At 39.8% G+C, this 15,017-nt stretch overlaps 1 protein-coding gene across 1 annotated transcript in view; it reads right to left on the bottom strand.

The window, feature by feature from the left end:
• Positions 1–288: 288 nt before the first annotated feature.
• The window catches only part of DCAF5 (DDB1 and CUL4 associated factor 5), a 67,105-nt gene continuing 52,376 nt past the window's right edge, over positions 289–15,017 (bottom strand). The window contains exons 8-9 of the mRNA XM_042813763.1: positions 8,630–8,757; positions 289–2,364 (exon numbers count right to left, since the gene is read on the bottom strand). Of these exons, the coding sequence (XP_042669697.1) occupies positions 556–2,364; positions 8,630–8,757 (1,937 nt within the window). The 3' untranslated portion in view covers positions 289–555. The remainder of the gene's footprint in view (positions 2,365–8,629; positions 8,758–15,017) is intronic.

Here is a 15,017-nt window from a genome sequence, read left to right as displayed (position 1 = left end):
AAGTATCATCTCTCAAGGTATTAGCAAGCTGTGAAAACATCCACCCTAAGGGCTGCAGTTCTTCAGAGTCTGAAGTAGAATAAAGAGGCCAGAAAGCTTTATTCCTCATTTTCCTCAACAAGAAACACAGCCCAAGCTACCACCAATGTGATCTAATTCAATCACTTTTCAGTCTGTAATGTGTAATAAGTGTCAGAATGGAAAGATTTCTTATAAGAAGAACAACTAAAACTTAAAGCGGGCATCCTGGTTGGCTGGTTGAACAAAAGACACATGTTCACACAAGAATAATTCAGTCAACCGTCTTAATAAGGATTTACTTTAAACAGAACCTTGTATGGGTACACTATACTCAGTCTCATTAAGGAGTAAGTTGGATTTTTATACAGCATGAACCATTGGCAATCTAAAACAGACCCACTGAAGAATGGAATGGAGAATCAAACGCAATGTTTCAGATCCAAGCTCTATGTGCCTTTAATACTTTCCTTTTTCTTTTTTTTTTTTTTTGAGAGAGAGAGAGAGAGTGCACACTACGACAGACATTTGCATTTATCATGTTTTTAACTTCTTTTCTAAGGATGATTTCTCTGAATCTGCATCTTCCAGCTCCGTTCTGTGTCTTTTCAGTCCTCCACGAGACTGAGCGCTCTCACTGCCTGCAGGATGCAAGTCAGCAGAATCCTCTCTTGTGCTCACATTGTAGCTGTTGGAGTCCATTTCAGACAGGCAGCAGTCTTTGTGCAAGGTCACAACCATCTGCTCAAGGTTGCCATTATCAGTATTTGAGTGCACCTGTAGTCCTTGAATCACAGCCTCCTGTTCTCCAAAACCCTGTCCATTGCTGAAGCATGAAGGGCGAAGATGCAAGTGGCCGTTATTGTGGTTAACACAGGAAGCGTCGAGGCTCCTTTCCTCACTGTCATCAGTCTGGTTTCTGGAGCAGTGACCTGACAAGCTGCAGATGGCAACAGCAGAGAACGGAGGGACCAGTGAATGATGGCTTGATGCTGGTTGACAGTTCTGACTATTTTTCTGCTCCGCAAGTCCTGCAGTCTGAATGCAAGCTTCTTCAGTACAGCTATTTAGCCCTTTGCAGTTAGCTTTTCCATTGAGCTTTTTAGTCTCAAAAGAACGCTCCGTACCTCCGCTGGTAGTGTCTTCAGATGCATTTTCTTGACCCTCCATCCGCCGCTGATTGTCACATTCACAACTTTGACCATTACTAGAATTTTCTACCAAACTGCATTCTTTTAAAGTTTCTTTGTTGTGGTTTTCAGTAGAAACAACTGGGGAACCTTGAGGAACTGCTGAACTCAAGTTCCTAGCATCTTCCTTATTTAGTGAGTGCGCTGTATTGTGCCTTCCACTAGTTCCTGGTTTCCCTTCATCATTCACCGCATCTCCTCTGGAGGATTCACCATCTTTATTAGCTGAATACGATATGTAAGAATAATGCAGCCATTTGTAGGCTTTATAAATCTTTCTCTCCACTGATTCATTGTCTGAACATGGAGAGGTCCTTTCTTTGAGAACTTCTTTGTTGGCCGAATTCCTCTCCGGTGAAGAAGCTGGAGAAGAAGAAAGATCATCTACTTTGATCTGGGGGTAATCATATATATCCTCACCTATGTAGGGGGTCGCATTCTCTGTGTTAATACTAGTCCTTTCCTCTTTTTGCACCTTCTGTCGGCGCCTCAGCGCATTGCGTTGCCTCATAGATGTACGTCGTTCATTCAGTTCCTCTTCATCTTCTGTACTGCTGCTGCTGCTGGAACTGCTAGACTCATTCTCCTCAGGACTCGGGGATCGCGGCCGTGGGAAAAGGTCCGTGTCCAATTCTGCCTCACGGGTATTGTCATCAGAGTCAGACTCATTGGAGAGGGCCAGCAGACGTTTATCCTGATACTTTCTCAGTGCTGAGAGCCTCTGCTGACGGGAAGCCATGTCTTCTCTGCCCGAGGGGGATTCAGCTGATCTTAAGGCCCTTAAGTTGTAGGCAGTTTCAGCAGACTCTTCAGCCACGTGTGGTGGGGAGTGATGCAAAGAGGCGGACGACTCTGACTCGCTGTAAGCGGAGCGTTCGCTTACTCCCGCGTGGAGCTGCAGGATGGTGCTCTCACTGAGGTCGCTGTCCGAGTCAGAACTCCAGCCCTCAATCTCTCGGCGTACCAAGGAGTCAAAAAAGGCCATCATCCGTGGGTCCTCCTGCACTGACTGGTTGGCATAATCATGCGACAAACCACTACCGCTGTTCAACACGAGACTGATGTACTCTTCGTGAGTGTAGAGGCAACGCGAATCATCCTCAATTCTACCATCGAGATCCCCTGTGCAGTCAGGCTGTTTATACGGACTCCAGATCTGTAACAGAAAATAAAAGCAGCAAAACATGGCTCTGAATTCATAAACTGTTGAAGCATTTGAAATAGGACAGTAGTGTAAATACTACAAACAACTGCAAGTTGCAAAATATTTATTATTATTATTAATAATGTTTACACCTTAAATCCATGCTGGCAAGTATTCCAGAGGTTTATTTTTTTTCTTTTCAAATTTGTTTTCCCCGCATCTAATTCACCCATCCAGAAACCTCACTGAATCCACCATTTCAATACTTCAGCATGTAATAATTTCTCCCAAACTGCAGGACTCTATTTTTATGTGATAGGTGATGCTTACTCACTAACTGCAAGAATAGTTTGTTGCCTACAATACAGTCTTAGCACTAATGAAGGCACTTGTTTCCCAGGAAACTAGAGTCACTTGTGCCAGTGATGTAGAGCAACACTTCATCCAGCTCCACAGTCACACCTGATAAACAGGCAGGGAACTGAATACATGGAGGTAGAAGGTTGGCTTGCTCTATTCCCTTTAGAGGACAGTTGTGAAGGGAAGAAAGCCTCCAGCAGCTTCTCAAGATGCGGCAGCAGCAGGTTTAGTGGGGAAAGATGAAGGAGCAGAGTTTTAATGAAAGCTATTTTTGAAGTGGGGAGAGCAAAATGAAGTGCTTTCACCTGTATCAGCAACCTTGACTGTACTGCCAGCCTATCCTCCTCTCAATGTTCAGAGTGTCAAGAAAAAAAAGAAAAACATTTTTGACCTAAGAGAGAACCCATCAATGTCCTTAAGAAACTGTTAATCTATAGCAAACACAAAATGATTCTTCTTCTTACATTTCTTAATTTTATTCATAGATTCAGGGAAATACGATAAAAACGCTTGTTTGGACAACTACTGCCACCCTTCCTCTAGATCGTTGCTAATCTGACCACAACAGTTAGTGTAGGCATAAGCTTATCCACAAAACTGCTTTAGAGTACTGACAAAATAGCTGATTTCAGTCATGCTAACATGCTAACAAATTCAGAGAAAACTTTCCTGTGCCCACTGTCTACACTAGGTTGGTCTTTTGGAATAGAACTTGGCAAAAAAATCCAAATCTTTTCCCAATAGAAATCAGACAATTTTTGTTTCAAGAAGAGAAAACCACTAACAAAAACAGTATTTTGCTTTTGTAAATGGGGTAACCGCCCTCATTTCCAAGATGCACAGTTAACATCTGTAACATATATCAGCATGACAAGCACTCTAGAAGATGCCACAAGACTGCCAGTAATTCTGTATCCAGTTTTTTGATAGTGAACAGCAAGACAAAAGAACAAAATAGTTTTGTAGCCAATTGTTCAGTGCAGTCAAATTTAAGAGGTAAAGGTAACCTATATTTTAGAATTCTCCCAAATCCTCAGGCATTTCAGCGAGTAAATGGGACCTTTTTGTATTTAGGAAACATACGCCTTCTTGTGTGCTTATGATGTTTTCCTGGACAAGCAGACAGGCATTTCCCTTCCTCAAACAGACAGACCTAGCAGTACTAGACTGATCACTAGGTTTTATAAAATGATTGCTCTAAACAAATTTTGCCTTCCAGTTCAGCATCTCACGTACATTTTTGCATCTTCAATGCAGAATTGCCATAATGATTACTGCTGGTTTCTAGCTTATAAAGGGAAGGGCTTCCTGTTTTTCTTGTCCCTGTTCCAAGGATTCCCAGATTTCCTTCAGAAGCAGTTCTACCTGGACAGTATTTATTTTAATGAAAAGGTAAAGTTTTAAGTATTCTTGGGCATGCAATACCATTGCAAATTAGCTCCTAGATTTTGCCAAGATATTTTTTTAAGCAAGATTCTTAGATTCTGTATGAACCAGAGAAGATGACTGCTCTGAAATCACACTGGGAAAGGTCTATTTTATATACCTTATATTCTCTTCATCATTAAAACAAGTGAACATATAGGTTTCATATCCTTGTTATTGCCACCAGATCTTCCTCCTCAAGCATCAAAAAAATAAATCTAAATATTGAAAATATGGATTAAAAGAAAAAAAGAGTCCATAGTGGAGCTTTTCCCTCTTCTCAAGAGGGAGTACAAAAAAGAGAAGTCAGGGAACTCAGGATTTATCCCCATGGAAGCCTGTTTGTACAGGATCAGGTGCCATTGGAGAGCCAGCTCCCTGCTTTCTCGACATTTTTCTGTGAGAGATTTGGGGAACCTGCCAGAGTCCCAGAAAGACTTCAGGCTAAACGTCTTGCCTCAGCAAAACTGGGAAGCCTTTAAATTGGTAGCACTTGCCCAGAGCTCTCTCTGTGGCACCTGAAATGGGCTTCTTTGTAAATGGAACCTTTTTCTTATCCCCTCACTGATGCCACATCAGAGAGGAACGCGAGGAAGTGAGAGAAAATAACTTGGCAAATCATCCCACTGAAGAACTATCTATCAAGTTCTTCCCTTGTCAGAGGATTAAGGAGCTGAACATTAGTCACTGGTGCCCCAAGTACAGATACAAAAATAGGAACAGTAACAGAGTACAGAACGAGTGCTCTAATTCAACAGAGATATTTCAGAAAGCATCTTCTAATTTCTTGTATTCCGTGGTGACAAAACCCCAAATTTTAAAAGTAGTAGTCATGCTGTTAGCATGAGAATAATTAAAGCCAGCTATATTAGATTATCTGATTAGGCAAAGGCAGTTAACTACAGTGACATTCATCTGTCACCATAGCAACAAGGGCAAATAGACTTTGCTATCTCTGACATACTGATGATTGTTTAACAAATGGGTCCTATAACAGTTGTCCTCAAAACTACTGTTACAAAGTACTCCATTTCCAACACAAAACAGTATTTATTGCTAAAAATCCTTATAGCTTCATCCATTTTATCTTTTCTGGAACTGTCTTCTAACTTCATAGCTCTCTGTGGCCCACCTCTAAGCCCCACACATTACAGGGAAAGCCTCATTCATTCCTCCTGTAATGAAATTCATTTTCCTGCCAGCATACCCCAATGTCCTACACTAAACTGAGGAAAAAGAGGTATTTTTTTTTTCCTATTTTGTGTTGCTTAGCCATAGTGGTAAATGCTTGCTGCAAGGTGTTAATTTTAGTACACAGCTGTGCTTTTTCATACTGTGTTTCTGAGGTTCAGGTCTCTGAAACGGAGGACAATGAACAATTCAGCAGGGTCAATGCATCCAGCATACATCTGGAGTCGAGGCTTAATTCTCCTTTATTAACAAGCTTCTAAATCTCATTTTAGGTTTCGAAAGTCTGATTTGAACACATACATGCTCCAAATTAACCACTGTATTCTCATTACTAGCAAAAATCAAATCTTAAGCTACAGAGTTAATTATATTCCTGCAGGTGCCTTAAAACAAGATTAAAATAAAGCAAAAAACACTACCAAAAAGGTCAAAATCATTCTTGTTAACACTATCAATTTCAGTGAGACTAGGCTTGAGATGAATTTGTATCTCATTTGCAATCAGCATTAAAATAGCAAGTGTGTTGGCAGAAGCACACGGCATTATTGAATGGCTTGTCTGTATCATGCCTTGATGCTGGTGCTATCAGTTCTTTGCTTCTAGAAGTACTAAAATTAGGCCAGCTAGTCTAAAAATTAAGGGCTCAGACAAACCAACCACTTGCATCCACATTCTAATTCATCACACTTTCTACAACAGAGGGAATGGAAGATCAGACAATCACTATGAAGTTCTCTTATGATTTAATTCCAGAGAGATTTTTAGAAGACATCTGAAGGACAGACACTTCTGAAGGAGTTGATTAAAACAAAGAAATACTAGCTGCAGTTTTTATGTATGGCTCTTCCTCTCATCTTCTCCACTTCTAGAGGCAAGCACTTCAAGCATCTGTGCGGGGGAAAGACTGCCATAGACAGGAAAGACTTGTGTGCTCAGCTGTTTTCAATGCAGTAAATAGCACTGATTGCAGTAAATCTCTTCCACTGCTTATCCAGTTGTCTTTCTCAGGTGTTCAATTCATCACTTCCTTCACCTTCCTGCCAGTCACCACCACCTTTACTCATTCATTTCCCCTCTCAAGTGTTCTCCTTGCTCCCTTCACTCCTCAATCCATCCATGTTTTTCAGTCACATTTTCCTCTGCTCCCTCAAGGTCCTCCTCCTCAGGCTGCTCCTGCATTACTGTGCCAGGCAGACCCACCAATCTCTCAGAGCTGCTGGTGCCATTTTTCCTGTTTCTCCCCTCCACAGAATCACAGAACATCAGGGATTGGAAGGGACCTCAAAAGATCACCTAGTCCAATGCCACTGCCAGAGCAGGAACATCTAGGTTAGGTCACCTAGATTTTCTCTACTGCTAGTGGCTGATACTATCCTCCAATCCGTCTGTAGAAGGAGCTGAAATGGTGAAGAAACCAGCAGCACCTAGTCTCCTGCAAAATGCTCTTTACTGAGACAATGCTGTAAGCAGTAAAGTCATGCAGATCAGACAAGACAGGAGCCTAAAACAATCTGATCACCAGAGAGGGCACAATATACAACAAAAGGTAAGAAGTTCTGGCTCCGTCAAATTTCCTACACCTTTCTTTTGATTTGTCTCTCGTTTGCACTGTCCAAGGAGTTGAGTTGCTCAAGGTTGTCACACAAGTTTCATTGCTGACACTGTGACAGAACAGGCATTCCCTTTTAAGGAGGCATTCAACCAGAGATGCCTTTCAAAGAGTTACACAACCTGTGACAGGATCCTCAGTCAAACTGGCCTTTTAATCACTAGGCAGAAAAAAAAAAAAAAAGAAAAGAAAAGGCAACAAAACAAAGCAAAAAAACCCACCAAAAACAAAACCCTGGCAGAAGTACACAAAAGCAGCACAGGGAATGTTTATACCAATGCTAATCCAATAGTCTAAGCACACTCATGCAGGAAGGATCCACAGGGTGAAGGGTCAGCAGATCTAAAAATCCAAAAGTAAGGCTTCAGACTGCACAAATCAAGTTCCCAAAGCAAATAAATTCCTCTGGCCAAACTGTTTTTAAACAGTGGCAGATTGGCTGCTTGGAAATTGAAAGGTCAGTGAGCTGCTACACTTATTCAATGCACTTTTGTTTAGAGCCTGTATTCGATAGGTTTATGACCAAGATATTTGCATATAAACTTGTCAGAGAGACAGATGAAGGAAAACACAGAAAAGCAAACTAAAGTACCAGTAGAAGACAGAGAAGTTGAACTAGGATCAGATACCAAAGGCTTTAAAGCAAATGGTGTAGCAGTCATTGGGAATTAGGCAACTTCTGGTCTGTATGCTGCAGACCATTAAAGCATTCCTTCTCAGACAAATTCATTCTGCCAACTTGTAGCTACTTAATGTATTTGTTATTACTGAGACCTAAATCACCTCATTTATCGCCGTATGCAGGAAAGATCTTTATGAAAATACTCAACAAATGTGAAGCAGCAGCACTGGTTATAATCCTACTTAAAAATTAATCGTTCTGGTTTCTTTCCTATCACTGATAGACAAATAATTTATATAATTTCTATAGCATAATCACCAGAGCAGCAGAATGCAAAATGCATTACTGTATCATAACCCCTGCCTCCCCACCTTCAACCTCTACTGTCAAAAACAACAACAACAAAATCTGTCTTGCTTCCACAATATTGGCTGTCTTTCTTCAAGGAAAAAAGAAAAATCCAGAGTCTAACAAACTTTGCCATCTCTTTGCATTTCATATGGCAAGACAAGCTTTCTAAAAATACAATAAATTGTTATATAATTCAGAGAACATACACAGTGTCTGGAAGCCACAGAACTATATGTTGAAGTGATCTAATGCAGGTGTACACAAAAATTACAGGTGTGCCTGAAGCAGTAGCTGGTTCAGATCAGGCTATGCTAAAGCTCCACTATATCATTCAGAGAGAATGTATGAGATTTTTCACACACAGTATTAGAAGTCTTAGAAGAACACATATTATGGCTTTGACCAAACTTTGCATGGTACTTCAGGAACGAAAAATGAAGCTGGGAAAAAGAAATTCTTTCTTGAGGTACAAACTCATGAAATCCTGATCTTATCCCTTACCTCTAAAAACCTTCAAAACTGAAATGGAGTTTAGAGTTGAAAAACCCAATAAAACATTTGCATTATCTTAACCAGGCAAATGAGACACAGCTTTGTAGAAAAGAACACAATGACAAGATAGAGGGGGTGGGGAAAAAAATTATCTGAAGGATTTGAACAAAACAAAACACTTCTTCCTGAATTAGTGCAAGAACGTGCTTTCTGACAACTAATCTTACCTTTATAATCTTTTCAACACCAGAAGAACAGATCATGTAAGTGTGAGGATTAAACCGGACTTGGTTTACAATAGACCGATGACCTTTCAATACCATAAAGGCACCATTGACAACCCTGCCAATGCCACCTAGGGGAAATAAAAAAACAACTGAAATTAATAATTACATGTCCATATTGCTTTCATTTATAATCATGTAAAGTCATTATATTTGACAATGTGCTTCAGCTTTCTGCAATACTTAAGAGGCCTGTGCTGACTGCAGAATTCCAATTTCATGAGTAATGCCCCTATGAAAAGCTGCGAGTTTGATGAAATGCATCCTTCCTGTAAATTAGGACTTGGAAGTTAGCTTTAGTTCAACCATCTAAACAAACATTAGAGGTTTCTGACCCAACATGACAAGTGTGTGAACAAGAACAACATACATACTTTATGAAATCACCAGTGAAACTTTACTGCCTAAGGCATGACACTACTCAACTTGTGAAGCAGAGACAAATAAAAAAGTTGACTTTTTAATAGCTCTATTTTTTTTATATTAACAATTCACTGCAGCTGTAATTGACCCTAGTCCAATGGATAAGAATTTAGGGGAATCAATTTTAGGACTACTAGCCTTAACTACCACATTACAGCTAGATTTAGTGCAGCCTTCTCTAGAGCAAGATCTATATCAGCTCATATTTCTGTGAATCAAGCTTAAAGATGGACCTGAAATAACAAATCTGACCAGTGGGTTGTATAATACTTTTAAAAAAGACAAGGAATTAGCTTAAGTACAATACTATTGCAGCAACTATAAAATTCAAAATGAAAGCTAGACAACTTTTTCTGCCTGGTTATTGACTATTACTAAGTATACACACTGAAGAAAGAAACTCATCACACAGCTGGTTTCAATTTTTTTGTTCATTTTAAATATAATCTGTGAATATATATATTCACATAAATAAACCATAGATACGTTGGAAAGCATATCTCCGTATCTGAATAAACAAGATTCAATAAACATGCCATGATTAACAGTCTAAGTGAAAAAAATAAGACTTATAGAAGACAGGAAGTAAAAGCTAAAAACTACTTTGGAGGAAAACAACCTTGCTATTTACAAATCCAAATGTTGTAAGGACCTTGTAATTTGTTTTCTCTTCTCCTTTGTCCTCAAAGAGATCTTTCAGCTAAAATAGCTGCTGGTTTGAGCCCTAAACCCAGTGTTGAACAACCTGTCTTCTGAAAAGGAGTTCTCCTACAGAACAAGCTTCCTGAGGAAAAGCTTGCTTTATCACTGAAGTATAATAGCAAGACAGAATTGTCAAAAAGAAAAAAAAAAGAAAAAAGAAAAAGTTCCTGTATCACCTATTTCTTAAGTTACATAAATGACAAAGAACTGGAGCTTACATCCATCTCCTTCTCTACTCTTAAAGGTACTCCATGCCTTCCACACATAACTAAACACAAATGTTTATCAGAATGATGTGTACAAACTGTGATAACGATTCAGAAATGGGGAGTCACCCAACACCTAATAATCTCAGGCCTGTCTACAAGCAGAAAAGTTTCCAAAAGCTGTAAAGATCTATTTGCTCAGATCATTTTTTGCAGATCAAACTGCAGTATCATAACACTTCGAGATAGAAAGGTAACATACCTGAAAAGGAAAGAGAGATGGGGAGAGATGATGACCAAGTCAAGAGAAAAGCAAATAAAATTTTATGCATCAACTCTGTCTACAAAATTAAGGCTGATTTAAAATTCAACTAATTGGAAAGCAAGATCATTCCAGTTAATTTCAAGATGCATTCACCAGAATTGCCATGAGACTGAGCTACCTGTGATAGTTTATTAAATGTTTGATTGGGCTCTTTTAATTTGCTTTTCCTTTCTTTCAGATTCCTCACAACCTTTCATTTCACTCATCCCAACAGACGTTCATGACCACATTTGTGGCTGATGGCAAGTTGCCCTACTCCCACAGCATTCTTTCCAGACAAATCATATTTGTCAATCCAATTGTGTCTATCAAGCCAACTGTACATGGTTACAAGTCCAGTTCTCAATGTGTTTGTCTTGACCTAGCAGACAAATGTTCCAGGAAAGAGGGCCTCGGGACCTAAGGGACAATTTGCTTAGGAGATGTTTCCAAGCCTGTAAGTAATGCTGAAAATAAGTTGTAATCAACCACAGGCTCTAGCTGCCTGAATTCAGTAGAAAACAACAAATATGCCCAATGAGACACTTACAGAAAACTCAGAAGTTAGAGAAACAATAAACAAAGAAAGAATTATAACAGAAATAAATACAAATTTAGGGCATCATAACTTGGGCTGCATTTCTAAGTTAGTCATTGGCCACTTGTGGAACCATCAAGCACCGACTTTTAACCCATGATTATTTACCTAGTAGGACATATTAACAGTTATTTAATGTCAGAACCATCTTCTGAAACTTCAGATGTTTCAGAAGTACACAGCATGCCACATCTAGAACACAGCTCTCCTTGGGCCTTTTTCGCATTCAGTCAGCATGACTGAACTCCAAAGCTTTCTGCCTTTAATACTGAAGTTCCCTAAATTAAAGATTATACCTTTCAAGCTGTTAATAGTAAAATCAGATAAAGCACAGTCCTAGAACATGCTTCACTCCTTTTACAGTGAACTTGATAGAACTTCTCCACAAAGCCCCTTAAAACAACTAACCACCAATTACACAAAAAGTCCTCATGAACTTCGTGATTAGTGGAATCACAGAGCTTAGCAGTCTGCCTTTTCCAGTAGTATGAAAGGTTTCAAGTACTTAAAATAAAAAGCAGACTTAAGCAAAGCCCCTATCATCTTAGTGTTGAATGTAAGAGACTGCACCAGAACCTCATTTTGGAGAATTTCTTCACCTGATGCAATTTTAGTCTACCAACTCCTACAAACTTCAGTGATATCTCTAAGTCAGTGCTTAATGCAGAGCCTTCTCTATCCTCTCAGTGGTCCCTCCATATATTACAGTAGCTCAGCAAAGCTGATATCCTATTGCATGAGTATCTCTGCAGCAGACAACTCGTGTTCAGATTTGTCTGGAATGCCCCTGGTCTCTCAAGAATCCAGGCTCAGCAGAGACTTAGCTGCAGCCTTACAGTTTCTAGCCATCTCACAGCATGAGTACGATCTGCTTATGTCTGCTGGCAAAAGAAGAAAAAACGAAAAAAGGGAAAATAAAATGCATCTGCACATTAAGTTGAGGTTGGCCACTCAAATTCCTGATGGCATCTTCCATGCTAATATCACAGCATATTCAGAGCTGGAAAAGACCCATAAGGATCGTCGAGTCCAACTCCCAACTTCCCACAGAGCCCCTAAAATGCAAACCACGCTTCTGAGAGTATTAGTTCAGAAATTCTTGTCTATTCATGCTGCAAAGCAACATCTCAACTGCTTTCAAGCAAGACTATGATGAGTAGCATGCTATGGTCAAACCATCATGTGAATCAAGCTGGTTAGTGGCACAGTAGCCAGAACAGCAATAATCAAATTGGTGTTGCTGTCCTCACTTAAAAAGGTATTTTTATTTGCCTGGTTTCACCTCTGTTATCCCAACAAATCTCACATTTTGTTTTCAAAGTTTGTCGGGGGTGGAGCAGGGGCTAGCTTCTGAATTTAGCGGCATGCACAGGTCTGCAGCTGGGTTAGCATGACAGCTCTTATATTCCTAGCTACACATTTGTATATGCAGTATTTATACAGGAGCCACAGATAAAGCTCACACATGTTATTGTTAAATAATTTATTTACTTCAAAATTCTTCACAAGCTGATTATTCATGCAGAATTTAGAATGTTTCTAACTTCCTAACCGCTAGGAGCAGCAATGGAAGTACAGTAGCTGGTCTTGTAATATCTTCCAAAAATTACTATGCTTAAAGACAGTTCTGACTAGTTATTTAGTGTTCCAGCTGTACTAGTCAATGTTTTTTTGGTTTTATGAGGTACACAAAGTGGAGTATCAAGAAAATCCCTCTTTCCCTACACCCTACAAATAGGTGCTGGGAAGCAATACAAAGTCTCAAAGAGTTCTTTAAATGATGTCCCACTATGCTATTTGACCAGTTGGAACAAACCACTTTTAGTGGTTTAAATCTGAAGTTTAAATTGAAGATTAAAGTTTAAATTTGAAGAGTACATCTTTAAACATACATTTTTAAAAGCTCCTTCTTCTATGCACATTTGACACGATGGTGGTAACACCAAAGCATATCTACATGCTACAGTATAGACAGAAGGAAACAACGGTACAATGCCTTGAAAGTAGTGGATATCTTCTAAGTTATCAAAGGGATTACATATTGACTTGCTTTATTATTTGCATTTTACATTTTATGCTAATTAAACCCTAATAATTATGCAGCTTTGCATATTTATGAAAATGAGTTGATGCTCTCAATTTAAGAAACATGCTTGATGGTACACATCAACAAATTAAAAACAAACAACAAGCACATGCTAGTAAAACAAAAGTGAGAGCAAGCTATGCGGGCAGCAATTTGACTTCCCATGCATAAGTTTCACAACACAGAGCAGTATTTAAACCAAATAAACAATTGAAGAAATTATTTGGAGAATAAGGAAAAGAGGGAAATGTACATTACAACAAGTGCCCTAGTGCAGAAATCCTCTAAGAACATGAAACAGTCTTCAAAGTAATGAAAGCTGCTATGTTACAAATATTTTTAACAATTCAAATCACTGGAGAATTTCCTGGGATAAGGAACAATCTTCACTGTAACAGAGGAATTAAATGACCTCATTAAAAAGAAGTCCTTCCTATCTAGGACACTGCAAAAGCAGCCCTGCTGGTTGTTCATATAAGGTAGAAAGATGCTCCATAGAGTAATGCATAACTTCATACGTGCCTTGTGAATTACTCAAAGTGTTGAAAGCTCCTGAGAAGAACCAGATATATACAGCTGCTGCCAGTGTGCCACAGCATGCCATTTGACTGTAGTACTTGGCACCGCAATAAAAATCTAACTTAAAAATAATTTGGTTTTCATTAATAACAATACAGGACACATTTAGACCATAGGCCACAACCCCACGTTTGAATCCTCTGAGGTCACAGTGTGCTCATGGGAGAGAGCAACAGCACTGCTGCATGCCGAAGAACTTTGACATTGCTTCATGTTCTTGCACCAGTCAAGCAAACAAATATTTCTAGCGTACAAGACCTCTGCCTTTGGGGCAGCTGATTATGTTTAGAACCCTTACAAAGTCTCTGGTCACTCACACACCCCCATTTGTTTTGCTCCTTAGAGACCTGTCTATAGTGAAACCTGTCTTAGTGAAACCAAGGCACAGGTTTCTGCAACAACTCCACTAGCAGGACCAGGAACCTGATTCCAGGTGTAGAAGCAGCCAGAGCAAACTCGAGGTTTTCTCAGCAGCAGAGGCAGAACTGGCTTTGGACACACCAAAGACAGGGTGAGAACAGCAAGGCTAGTTGAGAATCTGTTTCCTTTCAGCAAGGTAAGAGATGGTTTGGGAGACGCACAAGGGAAATCTGGCTTAGCACTCCTGCTGCTCCAGGAGAAAGCAAAAGGCTGTGTCTTCCGTAAGAAAACAGCTCTAACACTAGCTGCAGGCTGTCACCTTCATCACCTTCCCACCTGCCCACCACGACTCAGGCCAGGTGAAAGGACCAGTGAAAGCACATGGAGTGGTGGGTTGGTGTCAGCAGCTGCCTTGGACAACCTGCCCTTCCAGGCAATCCCTACTGCACCTCACTGGCCTCGAGCCAACCCTGTGGTGATCTCAGATCTCTGTAGAGCTTCCAAAAGCCCAAGAAAAAAAAAAAAAAAAATCATTTAAACATCTAAAGAATATGTGGAAACCTGTAGTAGCAGAGGCTATTTTGGACATCTGTTTCGTCCCTTCTTCTGTTGTTGCTAAATGCCTGCAGTATTCATACCTTATCTATACCAGCCATCCTACTATTGTTGCTTGTAGAGACAAGCAACAGTGTGAAAGCAAAAGACAAATTTACTATAAAAATGAACCTTGGCACACCCTTCCTACTCTGATCCCTTTCTTGATCTGAGAGAGATGACTCCTGTGGCTCTGCCCCACTGCAGACTTGCTGCAATCACTGCACAAATATCCCATGGCACACTGCTGCCAGCATTGACCTGAAGGAAAAGACAAACTACAGACCTAAAAGCAGAATGATCCCAAGACCATTGCTCACAAACAAACACATTTTTATTGGGAAAAATAAAAATAGACCAAGCTTCCAGAGCATTCTCCCCTATAAGTGGAGTCAGAAAACTGACTGCAAGTGTGCACATACATAAAATCTCAAAAATAACTAGACATTATGAAGCAACTAATCGTTGATTATTCATCT

Source organism: Centrocercus urophasianus, unplaced genomic scaffold (assembly GCF_019232065.1).
Source record: "Centrocercus urophasianus isolate 14NV4802_14NV808 unplaced genomic scaffold, USGS_Curo_1.0 seq_14, whole genome shotgun sequence".
In the NCBI taxonomy this organism is placed as follows: Eukaryota; Metazoa; Chordata; class Aves; order Galliformes; family Phasianidae; genus Centrocercus; species Centrocercus urophasianus.
This window is presented reverse-complemented; position numbering and strand designations above follow the sequence as displayed.